The sequence below is a fragment of the Lynx rufus genome, unplaced genomic scaffold (genome assembly GCF_022079265.1).
Source record: "Lynx rufus isolate CCGP_SWC_20201006 ecotype Redwood Valley unplaced genomic scaffold, mLynRuf1.p SCAF_4, whole genome shotgun sequence".
NCBI lineage: Eukaryota > Metazoa > Chordata > Mammalia > Carnivora > Felidae > Lynx > Lynx rufus.
This window is the reverse complement of record NW_025814856.1, coordinates 107,566,606-107,586,823: the sequence shown is the minus strand read 5'-3', so window position 1 is coordinate 107,586,823 and position 20,218 is coordinate 107,566,606. Positions and strand designations below refer to the sequence as shown.

Below are 20,218 nucleotides of genomic sequence, written 5' to 3'. Positions count from 1 at the left end.
TTCTTAAATGTATCAGAAGACATCATCATCTTCACTATAGAAATAGAAACTTAATTTGTAGATTAAACTGTTTATTTTCTGTACTAACATGAAGCAGTCTGTTATAACAAACATGTTCTGTTTTCAATTTAATGGTACAAAAATGTTCCAATGTCAAGATTGTTTAGGAAATTATTCTCCTGTGAGTAAATTTTTAAATTCATTATCTTCATCTATAATTGAAGGTGTTGAAATGTAATTTGAATGAAAGACATGGTTATATATCAGCCTTGTTGCGCTTGGAAAGGTGGAGGGCATTTCTGTGCTCCAGTAGAATGATGGCAAGATTTTGCTTTTGTTCTAGAGTGTAGACAGAAATAAACTGGAAGCAAGATGATACCTTGATGTTCATAGTTCTAAAATGAAAACAACTAATGGAGTGTGGGTGGCTCAGTTGGTTAGCGTCCAACTGCAGCTCAGGTCATGATTTTGGAGTTTCTGAGTTCGAGCCCCGTGCTGGGCTCTGCTGAGAGCTCAGAGGCTGGAGCCTGGTTTGGATTCTGTCTCTCTCTCTCTCTCTCTCTCTCTCTCTCTCTCAAAAGTAAATAAACATTAAAAAAATGAAAAAAAGAAAGCAATTATTAATTTATCCAAGACTTTACGATGAATACCATAACTCCGAGTAAACTTTTAAATTAGGAAGTGGTTAAGTTTATTTTGGAAGTGTACTTTTAAAAGTCTTGGTATTTTGGAGCTCTTAAATGTAACCATTAGAAGAACTCAGTCATCATTAGTCAGCCTTAAGATGTGGTTTTAAAGGTCAAGCCTCCATCCAAGAAAAAAATGCAAGATGCATGTCTTGAGTGTTCTTTCTGCTTCTTCTCCTAAAGATCTGGTTGTGCGGAGGAGTTGGGGGCCATAAAGGTTTGCATGGAAATGCGTCTGAGGAGTACCTGAGGAAGGAAGACTTCAGATTTCCTGGATAAATTTCTTAACTGTCCGAAGGCAGGGATAAAAATCTAACTGTCACTTCTTTGTTAATGACACGAAGGAGTTAACTCGCCCGGTTTGATACCCTGGAAGGAGGAAAGATTCACTTTAATTAAAACCGCAAACAATGCGGATGCATGTCGTTCACTGTTTCAGACCCAGTGAGGACAGTACAGTAAGCGAAACGAAATGTACCTAGCAGCCTCGGCAGCAGGCTGGAGCCCTGTTCAGTGAAAGTAATTTAATTAGTGTTGATCATGACTCCAGATGATGGTGATTTGATAAGGAATAATTTAGTACTTAACAGCCTTTTACATGCACCAACTCCATGTGGGAAGGTAAAGCAAATTGCACAAAATGAATGTGCTGCTTTCACTTGTGCCTGTGCCAGTGAGCTGGAAAACTGCCTGTTAGCAGGCGCTCAGACTCTCAGCCCTGTGATGAAATACCCAACACGCTCTCGGCTCAGCCCGCTCGGGTGGGAGTCTCTGTGCTCTCCTCATTTAAGAATAAATAAGAGAATTCACTTTTGTGATATAGAATCTCTAGGAAGCAGGGAAGTAGAAATGAGGAAAATGAAGTCACATGCGGTTCTTGTGCAAAATGTTGGAGATCATCAGGTTGGCTTCTTTTTTTCCTCACAGCAATTATAAAATAATCCTAGCCAACTCAAATTCATTGGATTACTTATTTGGCTTATGAGTAGAAAAAAAAATCACAGTTCCGAGGGCCCATAATGATTAAGAGGCCCACACACGTTGCACGTGTTAGAGACACGTTCATGTTATGGAGTTATGTTAGGAGTAGGGGAGCCCTAAACTTTTGGATGTAGGGAACCCGTGAAAATCCTCAAGTGTGGGCATCTACTGAATAGAAAGACTTTGTTAGATCTTTTCTTTTCTTTTCTTTTCTTTTCTTTTCTTTTCTTTTCTTTCTTTTCATTTTTTTTCCTCAAGTCTTCTCAAGGATTGGATTTATTTCAATGCAGCACACAGTGGATCTAGGTATGGCCAAGCATCACAGTGGATTTGAAATTAGCCCAGTTACGAGAATCACCTAGACATTTTTATAAGATACAGAATCCAGATATATATCCCAGCCTCAGTGACTCGGCATTTCTGGGAGTGGTATATTCGCTTGCTTAGGGCTGCCATAACAAAGTACCATAAACTGAGTGGCTTAAAAAATAGACACTGATTATCTCACAGTTCCGGAGGTTTGAGGTGAAAGATGAAGGTGTTGGTAGGGTTCGTTCTGAGTGCTGTGAGAGAGAAGCTGTTCTATGCCTGTCTCCTGGATTCTGGTGATTTGCTGGCAGTCTTGGCACTCCTTGGCCTGGAGAAGCATCACCTTATCTCTGCCTTCATCTTTATGTGGCCTTGTCCTGCGTGAGGGTCTCTATATCCTAACTCTTCCTTTTTTACAAGGACATGACATGAGTCATATTGGATTAGATTCCACCTAATGACCTCATCTTAGTTAATCTTCTAAGGAAGGTTACACCCTGAGGTGTACTGGGGTTAGGACTTGAACATGAACTTTGGAGGAGGCACAATTCAACCTATAACATATGAGCTGTGGGAAGTAATCCCTGGGTTTTTCAGAAGTACCTCCTAAGTTTAGGGATCAACTTACCTCTTCTCGCATTGTGGGGAGCCTTACATCCTTTCATCTAAAGTCAATTTAGGAAGGGGTCACGTGGGTGGTCCAGGTGGTTAAGCATTTGACTTCGGCTCAGGTCATGATCTCACAGTTCATGAGTTCAAGCCCCACATCTATGCTGACAACTCAGAGCCTGGAGCCTGTTTCAGATTCTGTGTCTCCTTCTCTCTCTGGCCCCCCTGACTCACACTCTGTCTCTCTCTCAAATAAATAAATAAATAAATAAATAAACATTAAAAAAATAATAAAGTCAATTTAGGAAGCTCATGGAACCAGTCTGAAAGCAATAGGGCTCCAGATAGTATATCCATTAAGATGGATCCTACTTTTTTTTCTAAGTTGATATCAATAGACTCTTTGATAGGACACTACTGTTATGCTAGCAGCCATTCCTGATGGTAGCCCAGACTTGTCATTCCTCCCCTGACTCATTTGGAATGATTTATCCTGTGGAGTTAAAAACAAAATCACACTTCCAAGATCACATTCTCAGATATCTCTGCTGGAACAGGAGACCAGACATATTCAAGTATTTTAAGTTGTGTAGCGTTGCTTGATACCTCTCATATTTTTTAACCTTTTAATTGAGATATGCATTCATTATGATGTAAAATTTTAACTGCACAGTTTGGTGAATTTTACATATGTATATATTCTTATAAGTACCAATCCGTGCAACATATAAAATATTCCCAGCACTGTGGCAGATAACTAGTGCCCTTTATTGGTAATTAATATTTCTATCCACCAATAGAAGGGAATTCTTTCACTATCAGTTAATTAGGTCTATTCTTGAAATTCCTATCCTACATACTCTTTTGTGCTTGACTTCTTTTATACACCTTCACATCTAGGAGACCATCTATATTTCTGTATGTGTCGGTTATTTGTTCTTTGTTGTTCCTGCATAGTATTTCATTGTATGAATATCCCATGAATTATTTATCCGTTTTCCTGCTACCGAACATTTGAATTTTTCCAAAGTTTGCTATCTTGAATAAAGCTGCCATGAACATTTTTACACATATCAGTTGGTGAACATATGCAGTGCCTTCTCTTGGGTATACACCTAAGAGTGAAATTACTGGGTCCCGGGGTAAGTTTATGTTGAAGCAGTAGGGGATACTGCCAAAACATTTGCCAAAGTGTTTATATCAATTTGTACTGTCAGGAGCTTATATAAAAGTTCCTGTTGCTCTAGGTCTTCTTCAAAACTTGATAATGTCCGGGCACAGCATCTGGCTCTTGCTTTTGGCTTAGGTCATGATCTGGTTGGGCTCTGCACTGAGAGCATGGAGCCTTCTTGGGATCCTCTGTCTCCCTGTCTCTCTGTCCCTTCCCTGCTCATGCTCTCTCTCTCTGTGTCTCTCTCTCTCTCTCTCTCAAAACAAATAAATAAACTTTAAAAAACTTGGTAATGTCAATCTTTTGCAGCTTAGCCATTTTAGTGTGTGTATGATAATTTCATGTGGTTTCGTTTGTTATTTTGCTCATAAGTAAAGATGTTGAATACTTTTTTTATATGCTTTTTGTTGTTCATTTGTTTGTTTTACCATTTGGATGTCTTCTTTTTTGGACTGTCTGTTCAAGGCTTTTGCCCATTTTTAATTGGGTCATTTGTTTGGTCTTACTTGTAACGAATCTTATTATGAGCTTTTTGTCAGATCTTTCTATTGAAAACATCTTCTTGGAATCTGTAGCTTACTTTGTAATCTTTTAATAATGTTTTGATGAAGAGAAGTTCTTAATTTCAGTGAAGAAAATTTTGTAGGTTATTTTCTTTTATGGTTGATGCTTTCAGTGTCCTGTTCATTAACCTTATCCTCCCTCAAAGTCCCAAAGATTTTTAAAATATACTAGTATTGAATATAGTAGTCTCTGATATATCTGATATTTTGATAAATACATTGAACTGTGCATCATACTACATATTTATTCTCGAGGCCTCACGTATTTTTATTCATATGAATTATATCTCATTTCTCAGGTATGAATATTTGGTACTACTCTGAATGACAAATAGAGTTCCTGATGTGTTACTACTCCTTTTTTCTTAGGAGAATGTAAAACCCAATACACAATCCCAAGTACTAAACTTGGCAATACATATCTTACTGTATATGTTCAAAGTAGTAATAAATCGTTGAAACCTGTTTGTTAAGAATGCAACAAATGTATGGTTAATGGTTGCATCATACAATATTTGTCATTCTGAGAAGTAACACATAGACACAAACACAGGCAAAGAATTTTCTTATACAGTGTTACTTTAAATTTTTAGATTTTTTTCGTGTTTAAAAAAGTTTTTGTGCAAATTTAGGACTTAGTTAAAAGTAAAGAGAATAATGTAATGAACTCCCACCTACCCATCATGCAGCTTTTAACATTTATCAACATTTTTCTAATTTGATTCATTCCTCATACATCATTTTTTCTAGACTATTTTGAAGAAAATCCCAGACATATTTTCTGTAAATACTTTATGAATCTCTCACATTAAATTTTTTGTGTTTATCTGCCATTGCATTAGCACATCCAATAAAATTAATGATAATTTCTTAAATATCTAATACCTAGTCCATTTTCAGATGACTTATTTGTCTCCAAGTTAGTTGCCTTTTTATAGATGTTCTTTTCAAATTAGAATCCTAACAAATCCTCATGTTCTTAAATGTCTTCTATCTGAATGGTTAATAAATTATAACCCTCTGACTTCATAAAGTTAATGAACATGAGTACTCTTGACATTTGAAAATGCACGTAATTTCTCCTTTGTTTCTATTCCTCTACTCTCTACATTGAATAGGCATATTAAACTCACAGTACATCAAGAAAAAACTTTGAAATAGACCTCCCAGTGAAATTATTTTGTTACTATTTGTTAAGTTTTTCTTAGACAGCTAATTTAGGTGAAGTTATTTATTTCTTTGGCAAATGTATATTCCACAATGTTTCAGGTGGTTCTTGAGCCACCACTGAAGATTTCTGTCAAAATTATGTACATATCCAAACAAACAGCATATATTTGCCCATAGCTTGATAGTTCTTGGTATCAAATTATTGTTAAATTATATGTGACATTCAAACAAGTGCACATTTATAATGCTGTAATGTTACAATCAAGATTGAATGGCGTCATAAACCATGAAGTTTCTCTTGTCATATCATGTCTTTGTAGAAACAGACTTAATAATTTGTAATGTTTCTTTATTTATTTGGTGAGCTAGAGAGAGTATGCATGCACATGCATGAGCTGGGGGGGGGGGGTGCCGCGGTGCGGCGCAGAGAGAGAGGGAAACAGAAAATCCCAAGCAAGTTCCACGTGTAGCATGGAGCCTGACACAGGGTTTGAAATAGGGCTTGATTTCATGACTGTGAGATTAGGACCTGAGACAAATTCAAGAGTGGATGCTTCCCTGACTGTACCATCCCAGTATATTGTGTTTTAATTCGAATTCTCATATGAGTTAGAATAAATCTCTAGAATGTGTGTTTTCTTGTGTTTATCCTTAATTAGTCATATTTGTGCATATTGTATATGAAAATAAAATCCTTGTATCTTTTTACTAATTTTTCATTTATTACTAACACTTTAATTATTCTTTTTTTTTTTTTTTTTTTTTTCAACGTTTATTTATTTTTTTGGGACAGAGAGAGACAGAGCATGAACGGGGGAGGGGCAGAGAGAGAGGGAGACACAGAATCAGAAACAGGCTCCAGGCTCTGAGCCATCAGCCCAGAGCCCGACGCGGGGCTCGAACTCACGGACCGCGAGATCGTGACCTGGCTGAAGTCGGACGCTTAACCGACTGCGCCACCCAGGCGCCCCAACACTTTAATTATTCTAATAGGATCTCCAATTTTCAATTTCATATACAAGAATAAAAATATATATAGTGTTACTTGTTTATTGGCTTTAAAGCTATGATTCTTCCCACACAACATATTTCCTCTAGAGTTCGTATTTTATAGGATCCTTGTAATACATTAAGCATTGATGAATGTAAGTATAACCATTAAGTCATGCAAAAAAGGAGACAATATTAGATATAGAAGAATTATTTTATGGTAGATTGCATGTGAAAAATAATTTTCAGATATTTTTCCCATTTTATCTTCCTACTCTGGTAAGCAGATAGGCAGGTACTTTTACCTTTATTTTATAAATGAACATTGGCCTCAAAGGTGGTGAAATTTTGCCCAAACTGTCATCAGTTACCATGGGACCTGCACTTGGATTTTCTTTCTTCTACTCTAGTTATCATTCCATTAAACCATTATTATTGATGGGTTTGAGATATTTTCCTTTCAGTAATGCTTAAAATTATGTTCCTGTCTTCACTTAATTCTTGGATAACCAGTTGTGTTTTTTCTTCTTTAATCACTAGAAGTTTCTTGGCAATGTTTTTAAAACTTTCTGAAAACTGAGCTTCTAGTGTTGTTAATATCAGTTAAGTAAATTATAATTGATTCACTTGAAGTAATGAAAGAGAGTTCAAGCATGCATTCTGTTATACAGTAAAAGCAGAAAAAGTATACAGAGATTCTCTATAATCTTTTCATCCATGAAATTCATTAAATGTGATTTTTCTTTGTTATGTAAGTTAATATGAAATGTTAAGGCCATTTCAACCAAGAGAAGTAGAACAGATTACTGTACTTAATTTCTAACTGGCTTCATTTTTGTGGGTATTTTTGTTTTGTTTTCTAGTGGCTTTTCATGGCCTACCACTGAAAATCAAGAAAGAACCCCACAGTCCATGTTCAGAACTCGGTTCTGCCTGCAGTCAAGAACAGCCCTTTAAATTCAGCTATGGAGAAAAGTGCCTGTATAATGTCAGGTAAAGCAATCAGGTGTATTTATACATAGAGAGAGGGTGGTGGTTCTTACTAAAACAAAAAGTCCAGAAAAATATAAAGTCTCAGATTATATTTTATGAGTTCTATCTTCAGCATGTAACAAAGCTAATTAGGTAATGTGTTTAGCAGAACTCTGAAGAACTGTATACCATCTGATCACACACTTGGAGAATCATTTTAAAGCAATAATTTTCATCCACATCGTTAATTGTTTTTCTGCTGTAGCGATGCATCCTGGGTTTGAAAAGAGGGTCTTACTTGGTGTGAACAGCTATTGAAAGTTCTCATTAGAATGAATGCATTATGCACTTTAGATAGAGTCTGTAGGAAAAAAAAAAAAGGAAACATTTGGCAGGTGTGAGCAGTACATTAGTTACTGACAGGCTTTGCAGATGATCTATAAGATATGTTCATGGAGAATTGCAATAAAGTTAGAATTTTATAAGGCTCAGCACAGGCTATTATCTATTAAAAAGCCAGTTGTTCTTTTTGATGATAGTAAAGGGTGGAGCAGTAAAATTACTTTGTTCATTTGTTGGAAGATTTCATAACATATATGTTCATTAAAAACCCTTCACAGTAAATTGCATTGTTACTTTTCATATTGGCCTCTAATTGCATAAGGAAAAGTTGGCACTGTCTATTGAGTATCATTATTCCCAATTACAGTAGATACTTACTTCTTAAAAGGAGTTCATTTGGAAACTTACAAAAAAGGATTACAAATATTTGTAGTTATAGAAGTTACATAGATTCAGGTTCAAAATACATACGATCCAAAGGAGCCTTCTCTATTCTCATATAGTCGCAACATGTAATGTTATATCCAAGATATATAAAATTCAAGAAACTCAGATTTGTGCAGTCTGATGGCAGCTGACCAATGTTGGGATATTCTCTTGCTGTTTGTTCTTGCAAACTTGTCTCTTATGTCTGTTTTTCTAGGAGGATCACCAGAGCCTGAAATTATGAGCCAGCTCACTTGAAACTGCAAAACTTTTATTAAAAAAAATCTCGTAGAAGGCATTAAAGCTTACCGAGTTCAGTTAAAATAATATTGATCAATCTGAGTTTTATTTATAGTGTTTTTTAATTTTTGCATTTTCTCTTTAAGAGTGCTGCATTTCCACAGAATAATTACTTAGCGTAATGAAGAATTTTAAGTTAATGGACCAGGTAGATATAGAATTGTTGTTCCATTTCAGCGTTGATCACAGGTGTGGCTATGAAATAATTACTGCTTTGTATGACATATCTGACTTTCATAAATTAATAGTAAATGAATCACATGAATATTTTCGGGTTTCTCTTGGGGACCAATAATTTCCACAGTGATTTATAGATTAAATTCTAGTACCTCCATTTCCATATGAACAATGTAATTCAATACAATATTTTGTGGGGGGAAAACGAAGCGTCCTAGGGCAGAGGGTGTATCAGTTTTTTTTTTTTTTTTCAGTTTTTTCTTTACATGGGAATGGGACAGGCAAACTAGTTTGTAAAAGAAGTTGTTTCTCGTTCAGAAATATTGGTAAAGGGTATAGGTAGAAACAAACATAATACGAGTACTGTTGACTTTGCTTTAAAACCACCAGTGGGCTTATACAGCACACCCTCCTACGCTTTTATGAAGTGTTTTTGTGCTTGGCTATAATTCTGTGTACACATGTATCAACTGAATAAACTATTACATAAGTTAATCCAAAAAGAATGTTTCTTTTTAAAAAAGGAAAAACTATGTATTGATGATCACTATTTTGAAAGAAAAATATTTTAGCCTCAAACTGTCTTCCTTATTCAGAAATTTAAGTAAAGTTTATTTTTGTTTATTTTGAAAGAGAGAGAGAGAGAGAGAGAGAGCATGCGCACGTGCAAGTAGGCGAGGGGCAGAGAGAGGGAGACAGAATCCCAACTAGGGATGTGGGCCTCGAACTCAGGAACGCTAAGATTGTGACTTGAGCAGAAGTCAAGAGTTGGATGCTCAACCAACTGAGCCACACAGGTGCCCCATATCAGAGACATTTTAATTTGCCTCATTACTCTTTATTATCCCATGTGAGGAAGTAAATGTCAGGTATCATTTATTTTATATATAAGAAAAATGAAAATAAGGCAAAGGCATTGTCTTCTTAAAATTATACCCAAAATAAAGGCAAGCCAGGAATGGTCTCCATCTTACGAAATTGAAGTTAGTTTCTTGTTCTAAAATCTTATGTAAATATGGAACAATGACAATATCAGAAACATGCCACGATTTAGGAAAGATCTATTCAACTTGCTCAAGCATTAATTCCACTGCTCTCATAGTGCTTTTCTATATACTAAGTTATTTGTGTAAGTATTAAAATACACATTTTATATTTATGCTGATACTAAGTTATATATTAATTATCCTATTTTCTCTTTAAGTGTGTGGTGATTCTGAAGATTATGTGTTTTAGGATGACAAAAATTAACACATGTTAAATTCTCACTTCCTTATGACTTGAGCCTAACATATATATATTGAGCCTAATATATATATTATATATATATTTACATATTACATATGTAAATACGTATATATACATTTATATACATATAAATACATATTACATATATATAATATATATATTTCTTCTTTTCTTGGGTTGGAAGGAAAAGTGTTTAATCACTCCAAGGAAACCAATGTTCTCTTTTCTTTTGTTCCTTGGGTAGTGCCTATGATCAGAAGCCACAAGTGGGAATGAGGCCCTCCAACCCCCCAACTCCATCCAGCACCCCAGTGTCCCCACTACATCATGCGTCTCCAAACTCCACTCACACTCCAAAACCTGACCGCACCTTCCCAGCTCACCTCCCTCCATCGCAGACCATACAAGATAGCAGCTACCCCATGGACCACAGGTAAAACTGCAAATATTGTATATATATTGTTTAATGTTTTGAGCATCTTGGAGGCAATTTCTATCACCAATTCCTAAGACCTATGGTAGATTTAAGGTGAGCATATTAATTTTGCACATCTTTGCAAAATATTTTTAGAAAGAGCTTGCTCTGTCTATAGTTAGAAATAATTTGTGGAGAAGGTCATTTATAAACATTCCTTTTATAAACATTTAAATTGGTTGCTAAAGTGGAGAATTAATCTATATACTGACATTTGAACATTTCCCTTTCGCTTTGCCTGAATTAAATTGCCTCACTTAAACTTTAAATCAGATCATCCCATTTTTATGAGCATATGTGTGTACTTGTTCTATAAAGTTAGGAGACTAATTTTAGTAGGTGGCTTATGGAATTAGGTTCTTTACCTTAGATTGAATGGTTTAGCTGTACATAGTTTTGCAGAATAGAACTTATTTGATTAAAACTATTTTCCATCCTTTGCAAGTGATGAATATTTAATGCCAGTAGGTGCCTGACCCTGGATCCTGAGAATACAAAGTAAAGAGATAGAGACTGAATTATTCTTTCTTAGAAAGAAGACAAGAACCCGAGTGTGGAGCTAGGGAGGATGCCATGGTGGACATTCTGAACTCCTAGAGATACATGCACATTCAAATAAAATACAGGAGTACCTTTGTACTTTTAGTAATAGAGCTTAAAACAGGTTGATACTATATAGCATCCATCGTTTCCTTTCTACCTTGTAATTATAGAGAGCTGATGGTGTGCAGGGAAATGTTTAACAACAGGCTTAATGGGAGAAAAACCAGAAGGCCCCATCTGTAGCATTTGATGAATCTGTGATATAAATGTTCCAACTGTAAGCCATCATTGTGACAGCCCTAAACACAGAGTCAGAATCACGTGGAAGCAGACCTTTACATAGTATCTCTACCCTAAAGATAAAATAGACATAACCTCCAGGACATAATTAGTAGCAAGACAGAGTGAAACAATTAGCAAGAGATGCATTTTGAATACTTCTTGCCTTTGTTTTTAATAGGATTTTTTAAAAAGTTATAAATTTACATCATTTAATGCTTAAGTATCCTGTGTTTAACAATCGGCTCACAGTATTTCTGAAAATTTAACAATAAGCCAGTGCAAACTGGCTGTGACACACCGTTACAAAAATAACTCAGCTGAAGGAATCCTCTAGATCAGCAGAGGAAACCAGAAGATGTGTCACTGGCAACTTTCAGAGGATAAGGGAATACTCACTCAGTTCAGCTTTTTATAGGTTATTTAATGTGACTCAATCTCAAATTCAGTTCAATCTTTTTTGGGATGATGGATAAGATGAAAGCATTCTTTATAGTGTGAAACGAAGCCACATCTTTTCTACCTTTGTTTCCATCACTGAGCCCTCTTGTGCTCTAGTTATGAAATGCTTCCTACGATCTTTCCCTTCTCACTCTGTAGACTCGAGACCTTGTCAGAGCGTAATGGTATGTGCATCTGTGTAAACAGTTTGGTAAATACAGATGAAAGAAATCTTATTGCAGGGTGGGCCATTGAACAGATGCACATTGTGCAGGACTGAAAGGGAGAAAGAGTACAAACAAGAAAAGCAAGTTTTATTTTGTCCACTTCTGTTGACTTCCCAGAGTTCTCGACACTCGAGGCTCTCACACTTTGAATGAGTGCCAGCATCAGAGATCGTGTCGTTGGCTGTTTGTGCGGAGTAGTTATTTCTTAGGGAAGGTGACTGCTAAACAAGCAGGATGCCTGTGTTTAGGTGACCTAACTCGGAATGGTTTAGCCAAATCCATTTTAGTTTCTCTACTTGAAGTCAAATATCTGAGACTGAGAACAGCCGGCCCGGAACTATAAGAGGGAAGCTCGGGGTCTTTTCCCACTGCCCCCCCACTGAGTTTTGAGGACAGCACCAGCTGGCCAATCCCAGGAAAATCTCTGGAGCCGTATGTTTCTGAGGAGGATTTCTTGGAGGGTTCTAGCCAACAAATGACAGTCCCTTGGTTATAAATGGCAGATTTGCTCTGGAAACAGATCCTTTCTCCAAATAGCCCCCTCCAGGCCGGGCACCCCACTTCACTCTGGGAACGCTCTCTGGCCAACTGGGCTGCACCCTGCTTCCTTTCCTCAGGCTCATTCTGTTCCGAGGGCCAGCCCTTTGGCACTTGTTCCTGAACCCACTGTGCCGGAGCCCTGTCTCTCTTTCTCTGTGTTTCCCGCCACTTATACGCTGTTTTGCTGTATCCAAGAACCGTCAGCATGCTCTCTTTACCCATTAACTCTCTTCCAGCGGCTACTTGAGTCACTGTACCTTTACCTTGTCCACTGCCTCATAACAATGGTGCGAGACACTTGTGTGTTTGGTATATATGTAGTCCTCGGCAAGTACACGCTCGAATCGGGTTGAATCGTAGAAACAAATGGCTTGATTCTTTACAAAGCTTTTAGTATAAGTGTTATTAACTTCCTTTTAAGGCTTCACAAGTGAACTGGTTTCTTATTTTAACGTCAAGTTACAATTTTCTGATTCACTCCTTGACAGTTCTTAATGATAATTTCTGTTGCTTTTTTTGGCTAATGAAATAAGCAAAAGAAGGGAAATGAATGCAGTGCCAGTCAGCCTGTTTTGCAATATCTGAGTTTCTAAGTTTATTTTCTGCAGGTGTAGGTGGAATTTCAGTGCCTTCTATGGCTGGCAGGAAACTTAGAGTTAAACCACAGGGCCGTGAAGAAGGAGCATTTGTAGACATGCTAAAGCGAGCCATTGCCATTCTTTCACTTTTACCTTATTTTCATTTCACCTGACCCAAATTAAATGTTAACTTTCCAAATTAAAGTCTCAGGAATGCTTTTAGTGTATGTGTGTGTGTGGGGGGCAGTTCATGGGTTTATATTTGCGCATTGAAGTGTATGGTAGGTTATTTGTAAGCACTCTTGGGGCATTTTAGAGCAGGTTTAAATCTTTAATTAATCCACATCTTTGTGGTGGGTCAGTGATCTTATGTTTGAGAAAGACGGAATTGAATGATGATGTGATTAGCCCATCATTACACAGCATAACCAAGAAGGAAGGAACCTAGGGGTTCACTGTCAGCTTGTTCTGAGTCCTCAGAAACTTCCTCATGACCTAACAGCACAACGTGTCCCAAATCTTTGCAGCAAATACATCTTGTTTCCATCTTTGGAGGTCTGCTGTATTATGTATGCTTACTTTTATCAATCGGATATTTTCTTTGAAGCCATTGGATGCTCATGTGTGCCGTGCTGCTGTTTGACAAGAGTGGTCTTTCAAACAACCAGCTTAGATTTTAGTCTCTGTATTATTTCCCCTTTTAACTTCCCACCAGAATACAGTGTTTCTTAGAACACTGGTGAAGATTTAAGAGTCCTGCCCGTTTGAAAACAGGGCTATTCCTCTCTTGCTTCCTCAGGAACTGATGGTAAGGGACGGAAAACCAAAAAGTAGGTTAGTAAAAACCTGGTTGATTTTTGGTATGTTTGTTGATTGGTTTGTTAACATAATTAAGAGACGGGGGATGCAGTTTGGAATCAGATTCTTTGTGTTTTTCCTGGTTTGTTTTTTCCTTATATATAATCATTTGAGACTCTCTTAATATGGAAATTTGGTAAATGATCCAACTTGTTAAGAATTGGGCATTTTAGCGGTTAGGGTGTGTGTTTCCTCAATAGTACACTGCTTAAAGCACATCTTTCACTTACTGTAGTGTTCCAAAATGGTACTGCAGGGGACTAATTATCAAGGAACACAAGTCATATTATGATATAAAAAACACGGTGCTACTGACCCAGGAAGGAGAAATCTAGTGAGTCCTTGCAAAAGATTTACACTTCGGGTCAGTTGGTATCATGCTCATTAATAAAACAGTTAAAACTTGTACCATTATTGTAAGGAGTATTCCTTGTTACCCTTTTATTTAAAACATGCTCTCTTATTTCCCAGATTTCGCCGCCAGCTTTCTGAACCCTGTAATTCTTTTCCTCCTTTGCCAACAATGCCAAGGGAAGGACGTCCTATGTACCAACGGCAGATGTCTGAGCCAAACATCCCCTTCCCCCCTCAAGGCTTTAAGCAGGAATACCACGACCCAGTGTATGAACACAACACCATGGTTGGTGGTGCGGCCAGCCAAAGCTTCCCTCCTCCTCTGATGATTAAACAGGAACCCAGAGACTTTGCATATGATTCAGGTAGGCCCATGCTTTAAGTTACGTTTAAGACATCATTTCACTTGCTTGTCACTTTGGCTAGTGTTGGCATCAACTTGGGCCGCTCATGACCATTTGGTGTGGAATCTTTCTGATTTTATCCCCTCTTTGAATCTTTCTCTCTGTGTGAAGTTGAACCATCAAACCATTTTGGCTTGAGCTCACGGTTGAAATAGTGTCTAGAAATGAAAGCAGTCCAAAGAAAAGTATAATTTGTAAAATCAGGCATACTCTCAGTCCAAAAGAATATCATTGTAATTCTTTGGATTTGGGGCTTTCTTTCTATTTTGCTGTGGTAGTGTTATCTAATCATGTTGGTTACAGAAAGTAATATTCTTTTGCTTTGGCTCATTTATTGGTTATAACTGTTTTGTCCTTTATTGGTGGTGATACTCCAATAGTCCAGCAGTAAAGATTCTTACATATTAGAAGAGGAAGAGCAAAAATAAAATATCTGAGTTTCAAATTGGTTTATTCATAGAGTTTAGCTTTGGTCTCACTGTGGCAGAAAGGCCCCACAAAGTAACATATCAAGATGGAGAAAGGGGGGCTCCTGAAAGTAAGAAAATATACACTGGTTACGAATATCACCCCAACATGTAACCTTGAGACTTTAGAAGAATTACTTAATTCCTCTCCTTTTCACCCATTATAATCTCAAAATCTGGACGTCTGCTTGTCACACATCTCAGGAATTTTGGAAAAAAAAGTATGAAATAAAAGCTAATGCTTATAAGAAGGGCACCATGTTCCTACAAAATATTATTAATGTTATTGTAACTGGTGAATAGATGACTGTGGACTTGGAAATACCTGAAAACAATGTAATTTCCTCTTGATGCAAAGTTATGGATATTCTTTATGAGGAAACTATTGCTTCTCTAGGAATAACTCTGCTAAGTTTTTCTATTCTACTTGAGGAAGGAAAATTGTCTCTAGTTTGAGTTTTTAGCTTGCATAAAATTACCTGCTTTATTAGGAACTGCTCTCAAAGCTCAGCAAGGGGGAGCCTTATGACTGAGAGTCTCCCTTTGGCCACCATTCTTCTGTGGGCAAGAGGTCCAAAGGATGAAGAGGAATTGCCTACTCAGAGGCTATGTCTCCACTTGTCGAAAGAGCACGAGCTACCAAGGACCCATGAGTTCCCAGCCTCATTGGCCCTAAGTCCATTTCCACAGTCTGAGCGAGTCTTTCCCAGGCTCGGCTTTCTGAAGGCAGAACGCGTTGCCCCTGTGTACACTCCCAGGGTCCACGGAAGCGGCTTCGAGGTAGCTCTTTGTGGCAGAATGAGAATGGAGCTTGGATATGCCCGTGTGCTTGCGTATGAGGCCCCCATGGTTTACATGGTATATGGAACAGTGTAGGGTGAAGGGATAGGAAAAGAGGAAGAAAGGGGCGTGAGCCAGGGTCTAAAGACTAGAAGCTGGCTCCATACCATCCTTTGCCCGTGCTAATCTTAGAGCGTTCTCCAAATTCTAGATTTGACTTGGCCTTCCGGTTGTTATGAATGATGTGTTTCATTCATTTCAAGGAATGGGAGGAGAAAATGTACTCATTAGCTGTTTGTTAGTTGGTTTACAATTTAAAAAATGTAAACATGTGCGTGAGGGCTTTTATTTGAATGCTTGCCTCTCAGGCCCTGTCATTTGCAGACTACATGTACTTGAAATGCATCATAGGGGTTTCAGTTTAGAATTTTTTGTATTTGTCCATAGTTTGTCCATAGTTAAGAACCCTACAATGCATTTTATTATAGATAAGATTCATTTTTTCTATAAACTTTAAGTCCTTTTAACTGATGCTATCTTTATTTCCCAAACTGTATTTCGATTTGCTGTACAGTTTTTTGAAGTCACCACGATTTTAAGAAACTTTATATGGAAATCATATAAAACAGTCCAAATAATTTGTTCAAAGGGACTTAGAGAGCATAGCATTTAAAGAGCATCTCTGTGTGTTCTAGAAATGTTTTTATATGTATAATCATACCAAGATTGACATTGAAAGCATTTTTGGGGGGCGCCTGGGTGGCTCAGTCCATTAAGCATCCACCTTTGGCTGAGGTCATGTGCCTCACGATTTCTGAGTTCGAGCCCCACATCAGGCTCTGTGCTGACAGCTCAGCCTGGAGCCTGCTTCGGATTCTGTGTCTCCCTGTCACTCTGCCCCTCTCCCACTCATGCTCTCTTTCTCTTTCTCTCTCTCAAAAATAAATAAACATTAAAAAAATTATGAAGCCTTTTTTTTTTGATTCTGTAGTTAACTCCATATATGTATCTTTTCCTCATATTTATGTGATAGGTAAAATTATGTATAACATGGTATTTAACGTGTGTAACTTTGCTTGAGGAGATGTGAACCAAGCAAGAAAGAGATTTAAATAATTCAGTGAGGTGAAAAATAAACAAAAAAAGTAACCTGGTTTTGTAGGATTTGATTGCATTATTTGTGGGCCATACATAATAGGAACTTCAGAGTCAATCACTGTCCGACCCTCAAAGCACAGATATAGACTAAAAAGCATAGTCCATGTCTTAGCTCAGGCTTCTCTAATAAACTACCATTGACTGGGAAGCTTAAACAACACGTTTCTCACAGTCCTGCAGGCTGGGAAGGCCCAAGATCAAGGTGCCAGCAGATTTAGTTCCTGGGAAGGGCCCTCTTCCTGGCTTGAAGTTGGCCACTTTCTCACTATGTCCTTGCGTGGCAGAGAGAGAAAGAGAGTGAATGAGCTCTGATCTCTCTTCCTCTTCTTATGAGGGCACTGATTCCATCATGGGGGTCCCACCCTCATAACTGAATCCCACCCTAATTCTCTCTCAAAGGCCCCATCTCCAAATATGCTCACAGTGGGCATTAGGGCATCTACAGTGAATTGTGGAGGACATGATAATTCTGTCAGTCATAGTCCAGTATCCAATTTAAATTTTTTTTTATTTTTTGTTTAAAAAAATTTTTAATGTATGTTTATTTTTGAGAGAGAGAGAGACAGAAAAGGATAGAGGGAATGTGAGTGGGGGAGGGGCAGAAAGAGAGGGAGACACAGAATCTGAAGCAGGCTCTGAGGTGTCAGCCCAGAGCCCGACCTGGGGCTCAAACCCACGAACTGTGAGATCATGACCTGAGCTAAAGTCTGGCACTTAACTGTCTGAGCCACTCAGGTGCCCTTCCAATTTAAATTTTTTTAAAAAAAATGTTTATTTATTTTTGAGAGGGAGAGAGAGAATACGAATGGAGGAGGGACAGAGAGAGAGAGGGAGACACAGAATCTGAAGCAGGCTCCAGGCTCTGAGCTGTCTGCACAGAGCCCGACGTGGGGCTCGAAATCAAGGATGGTGAGATTCTATCTGAGCTGAAGTCAGATGTTTAACCAGCCGAGCCATTCAGGCACTGTATCCAATTTTAAAGGTATATGGGGCATGTCTTTTGTGAAGTGTACATTATACCTTGCAAATGACTTGTACAACACTTGTTTAATATTTGAGAAGCTGTTAGTTTATATTCCTTCCTACCCTCCAAATTCTCTTGCAGATTGCTAAAATTGTACAGCACCTCTGAATGCTAATTTAAGTATTGCCAATAGGATACAGTTCTGTTGTGCTTGAGTAATTAAGTTGTAAAGTTGGAGCTTCTGGTTGCGGTCTAAAAGAACGGTGGTAACAGTGTATAACCAAGGCCTGTGAAAATTAATATGCAGGTATCAAAATATATTTCCCTGGCCACCAAACAGCTGGGATCAAGTTGACACATCTGTATATGTCCTACATTGCAGTCAACAAATATGATCTCCAGATATTTTGTTTCGTTGTCATTACTTCTTTTATCCCTTTTGAGAGCACATTAAATAATCTTTTTATGAAATCTAATGTATTTATCACTGGATCATTGATTTCTTGGTTCACTTACTGATGTTGAACAAATAGGACATTAGGAAATAGTTGATGTGATTTAAAAACAATGCAAAAACGTTTCATAGTTTACTTAGCATCTATGTTCCAAAGGTTTTCCTTTCAGAAGGCCTCCAGAACTCTTTATTGCTTAATTCAATATAACATAAATGTTGTGAAAATAAAAGAAGCTTTGTAAGTGAAAAGGCAGCATGATGATGCTCTAATAAAGCCTGACATTAATTATGACATGGGAAATGGAAGGTCTATTAGTTATAATTATAATTACAGGAATGCAATTTCAACTGCCGAGTATTCAAGCTAAAAAAAATGCAAAATATTATGTTAGTTGAGTAGAAATTTTTATTTAGGAGAAGAGAAGAAAACCTGAATCAGAAGACACTGAGAAGATTAAAAAAGATTGGTATTTAAGTCCAATTTGGTGAACCAGTGCAGTGTGTGTGATCATTATTATATTATGATATTAAGTTCTCGACAAATACATCTGTTATTGTTTTCTTTCTCTTCTTCTCGAGCCTTATAGTGCTGCACAAAGCAGTACACGGGTTTTTTTGTTAGTTTGACTTCTCCTGAATCCAGAGTGGTTTTCCCTTTCTTGCCCTAATGGCTAAGTGACCACATGAAATGGGTTGAATATGCGTTGAGTGCTTCAGTGGAAGTGCCTTATGCCACCCCACATTTTCATAGAATCATAGTCACTTTCCCATTTTCATGTTTGCATGTGAGGTTTCACCGATTCACAATGCTGAACAAGGCAAATATTTTATATATGCATAAGAACATATTTCGTTGGAGTTGTTTGTGTTCGTTGATTGGTTGGTCTTTTGTTTCATTTTTCTTTCTTTCCTTTTGATAGATTTTAGGGGTAGTATTTTTAGTGGCGTGGTACTTACATGAAACTGAAGTTTGGCTCAAGAAAACATCAGCACACAGTGTTCATATACTGTGATTAGATAATTTCACTCTGGAAATTATGTTAAGGGATGAAAGACACAGTGAATGAATGAGAGGGAGAAATGTTAAAAGTATATAGTAGTTGAATGGTAGAGTAAGTTATAGCTATCCATAACAGAAATATCATGCAGCCATTTGAAGTCAGTTTTTTTTTTTTAAAGTTTAATGAAACGGGATGAGTAAAAAAAAATAGACACACCGAATGACTCATGCAAATAAGACCCAATACAGACATACTGTGGCTTAATTTTTTTTAAATTAATTTATCTATTTTGAGAGAGAGAGAGACTGTGTGAGTGGGGGAAGGGCAGAGAAAGGGGGAGATAGAGAATCCCAAGCAGGCTGTGTGCTGCCAGCACAGTGCCGGATGTGAGGTTTGAATTCCTGAAACTTCAAGATGATGACCTGAGCCGAAACCAAGAGTTGGATGCTTAACCAACTGAGCCACCCAGATGCCCCATATATTGTGACTTCATATGCGTGATGATATCCTAAGCAATTTCTGTTTTGCCTATGAAGTGCTTTGCATTTTAACAGTGCCTAGGTATTACTTTGCTAATCAGACAGGAAATATGTGTTCTGTTTTAAAATATCAACCCATTTGGAGTTGAAGAAGTATTCAAATTAATCACGTCAGTCTTTTAAGTGGAAAGAATGCTAAGTAAAGGATTATATTATAGTACCACATGCTGTAAACAAACCTACCTGGCTTGCTATTAGTTTGTGTCCAGGAC

At 37.4% G+C, this 20,218-nt stretch overlaps 1 protein-coding gene across 4 annotated transcripts in view; it reads left to right on the top strand.

The window, feature by feature from the left end:
* ETV1 (ETS variant transcription factor 1) overlaps nt 1-20,218 on the top strand; it is an 88,540-nt gene that overhangs the window by 41,615 nt on the left and 26,707 nt on the right. For 3 of the 4 annotated variants that reach the window (XM_047096145.1, XM_047096147.1, XM_047096146.1), the window contains 3 exons: nt 7,343-7,472; nt 10,189-10,377; nt 14,357-14,604. In XM_047096145.1, the coding sequence (XP_046952101.1) occupies nt 7,343-7,472; nt 10,189-10,377; nt 14,357-14,604 (567 nt within the window). The remainder of the gene's footprint in view (nt 1-7,342; nt 7,473-10,188; nt 10,378-14,356; nt 14,605-20,218) is intronic. The other variant, XM_047096148.1, reaches the window with a different exon arrangement.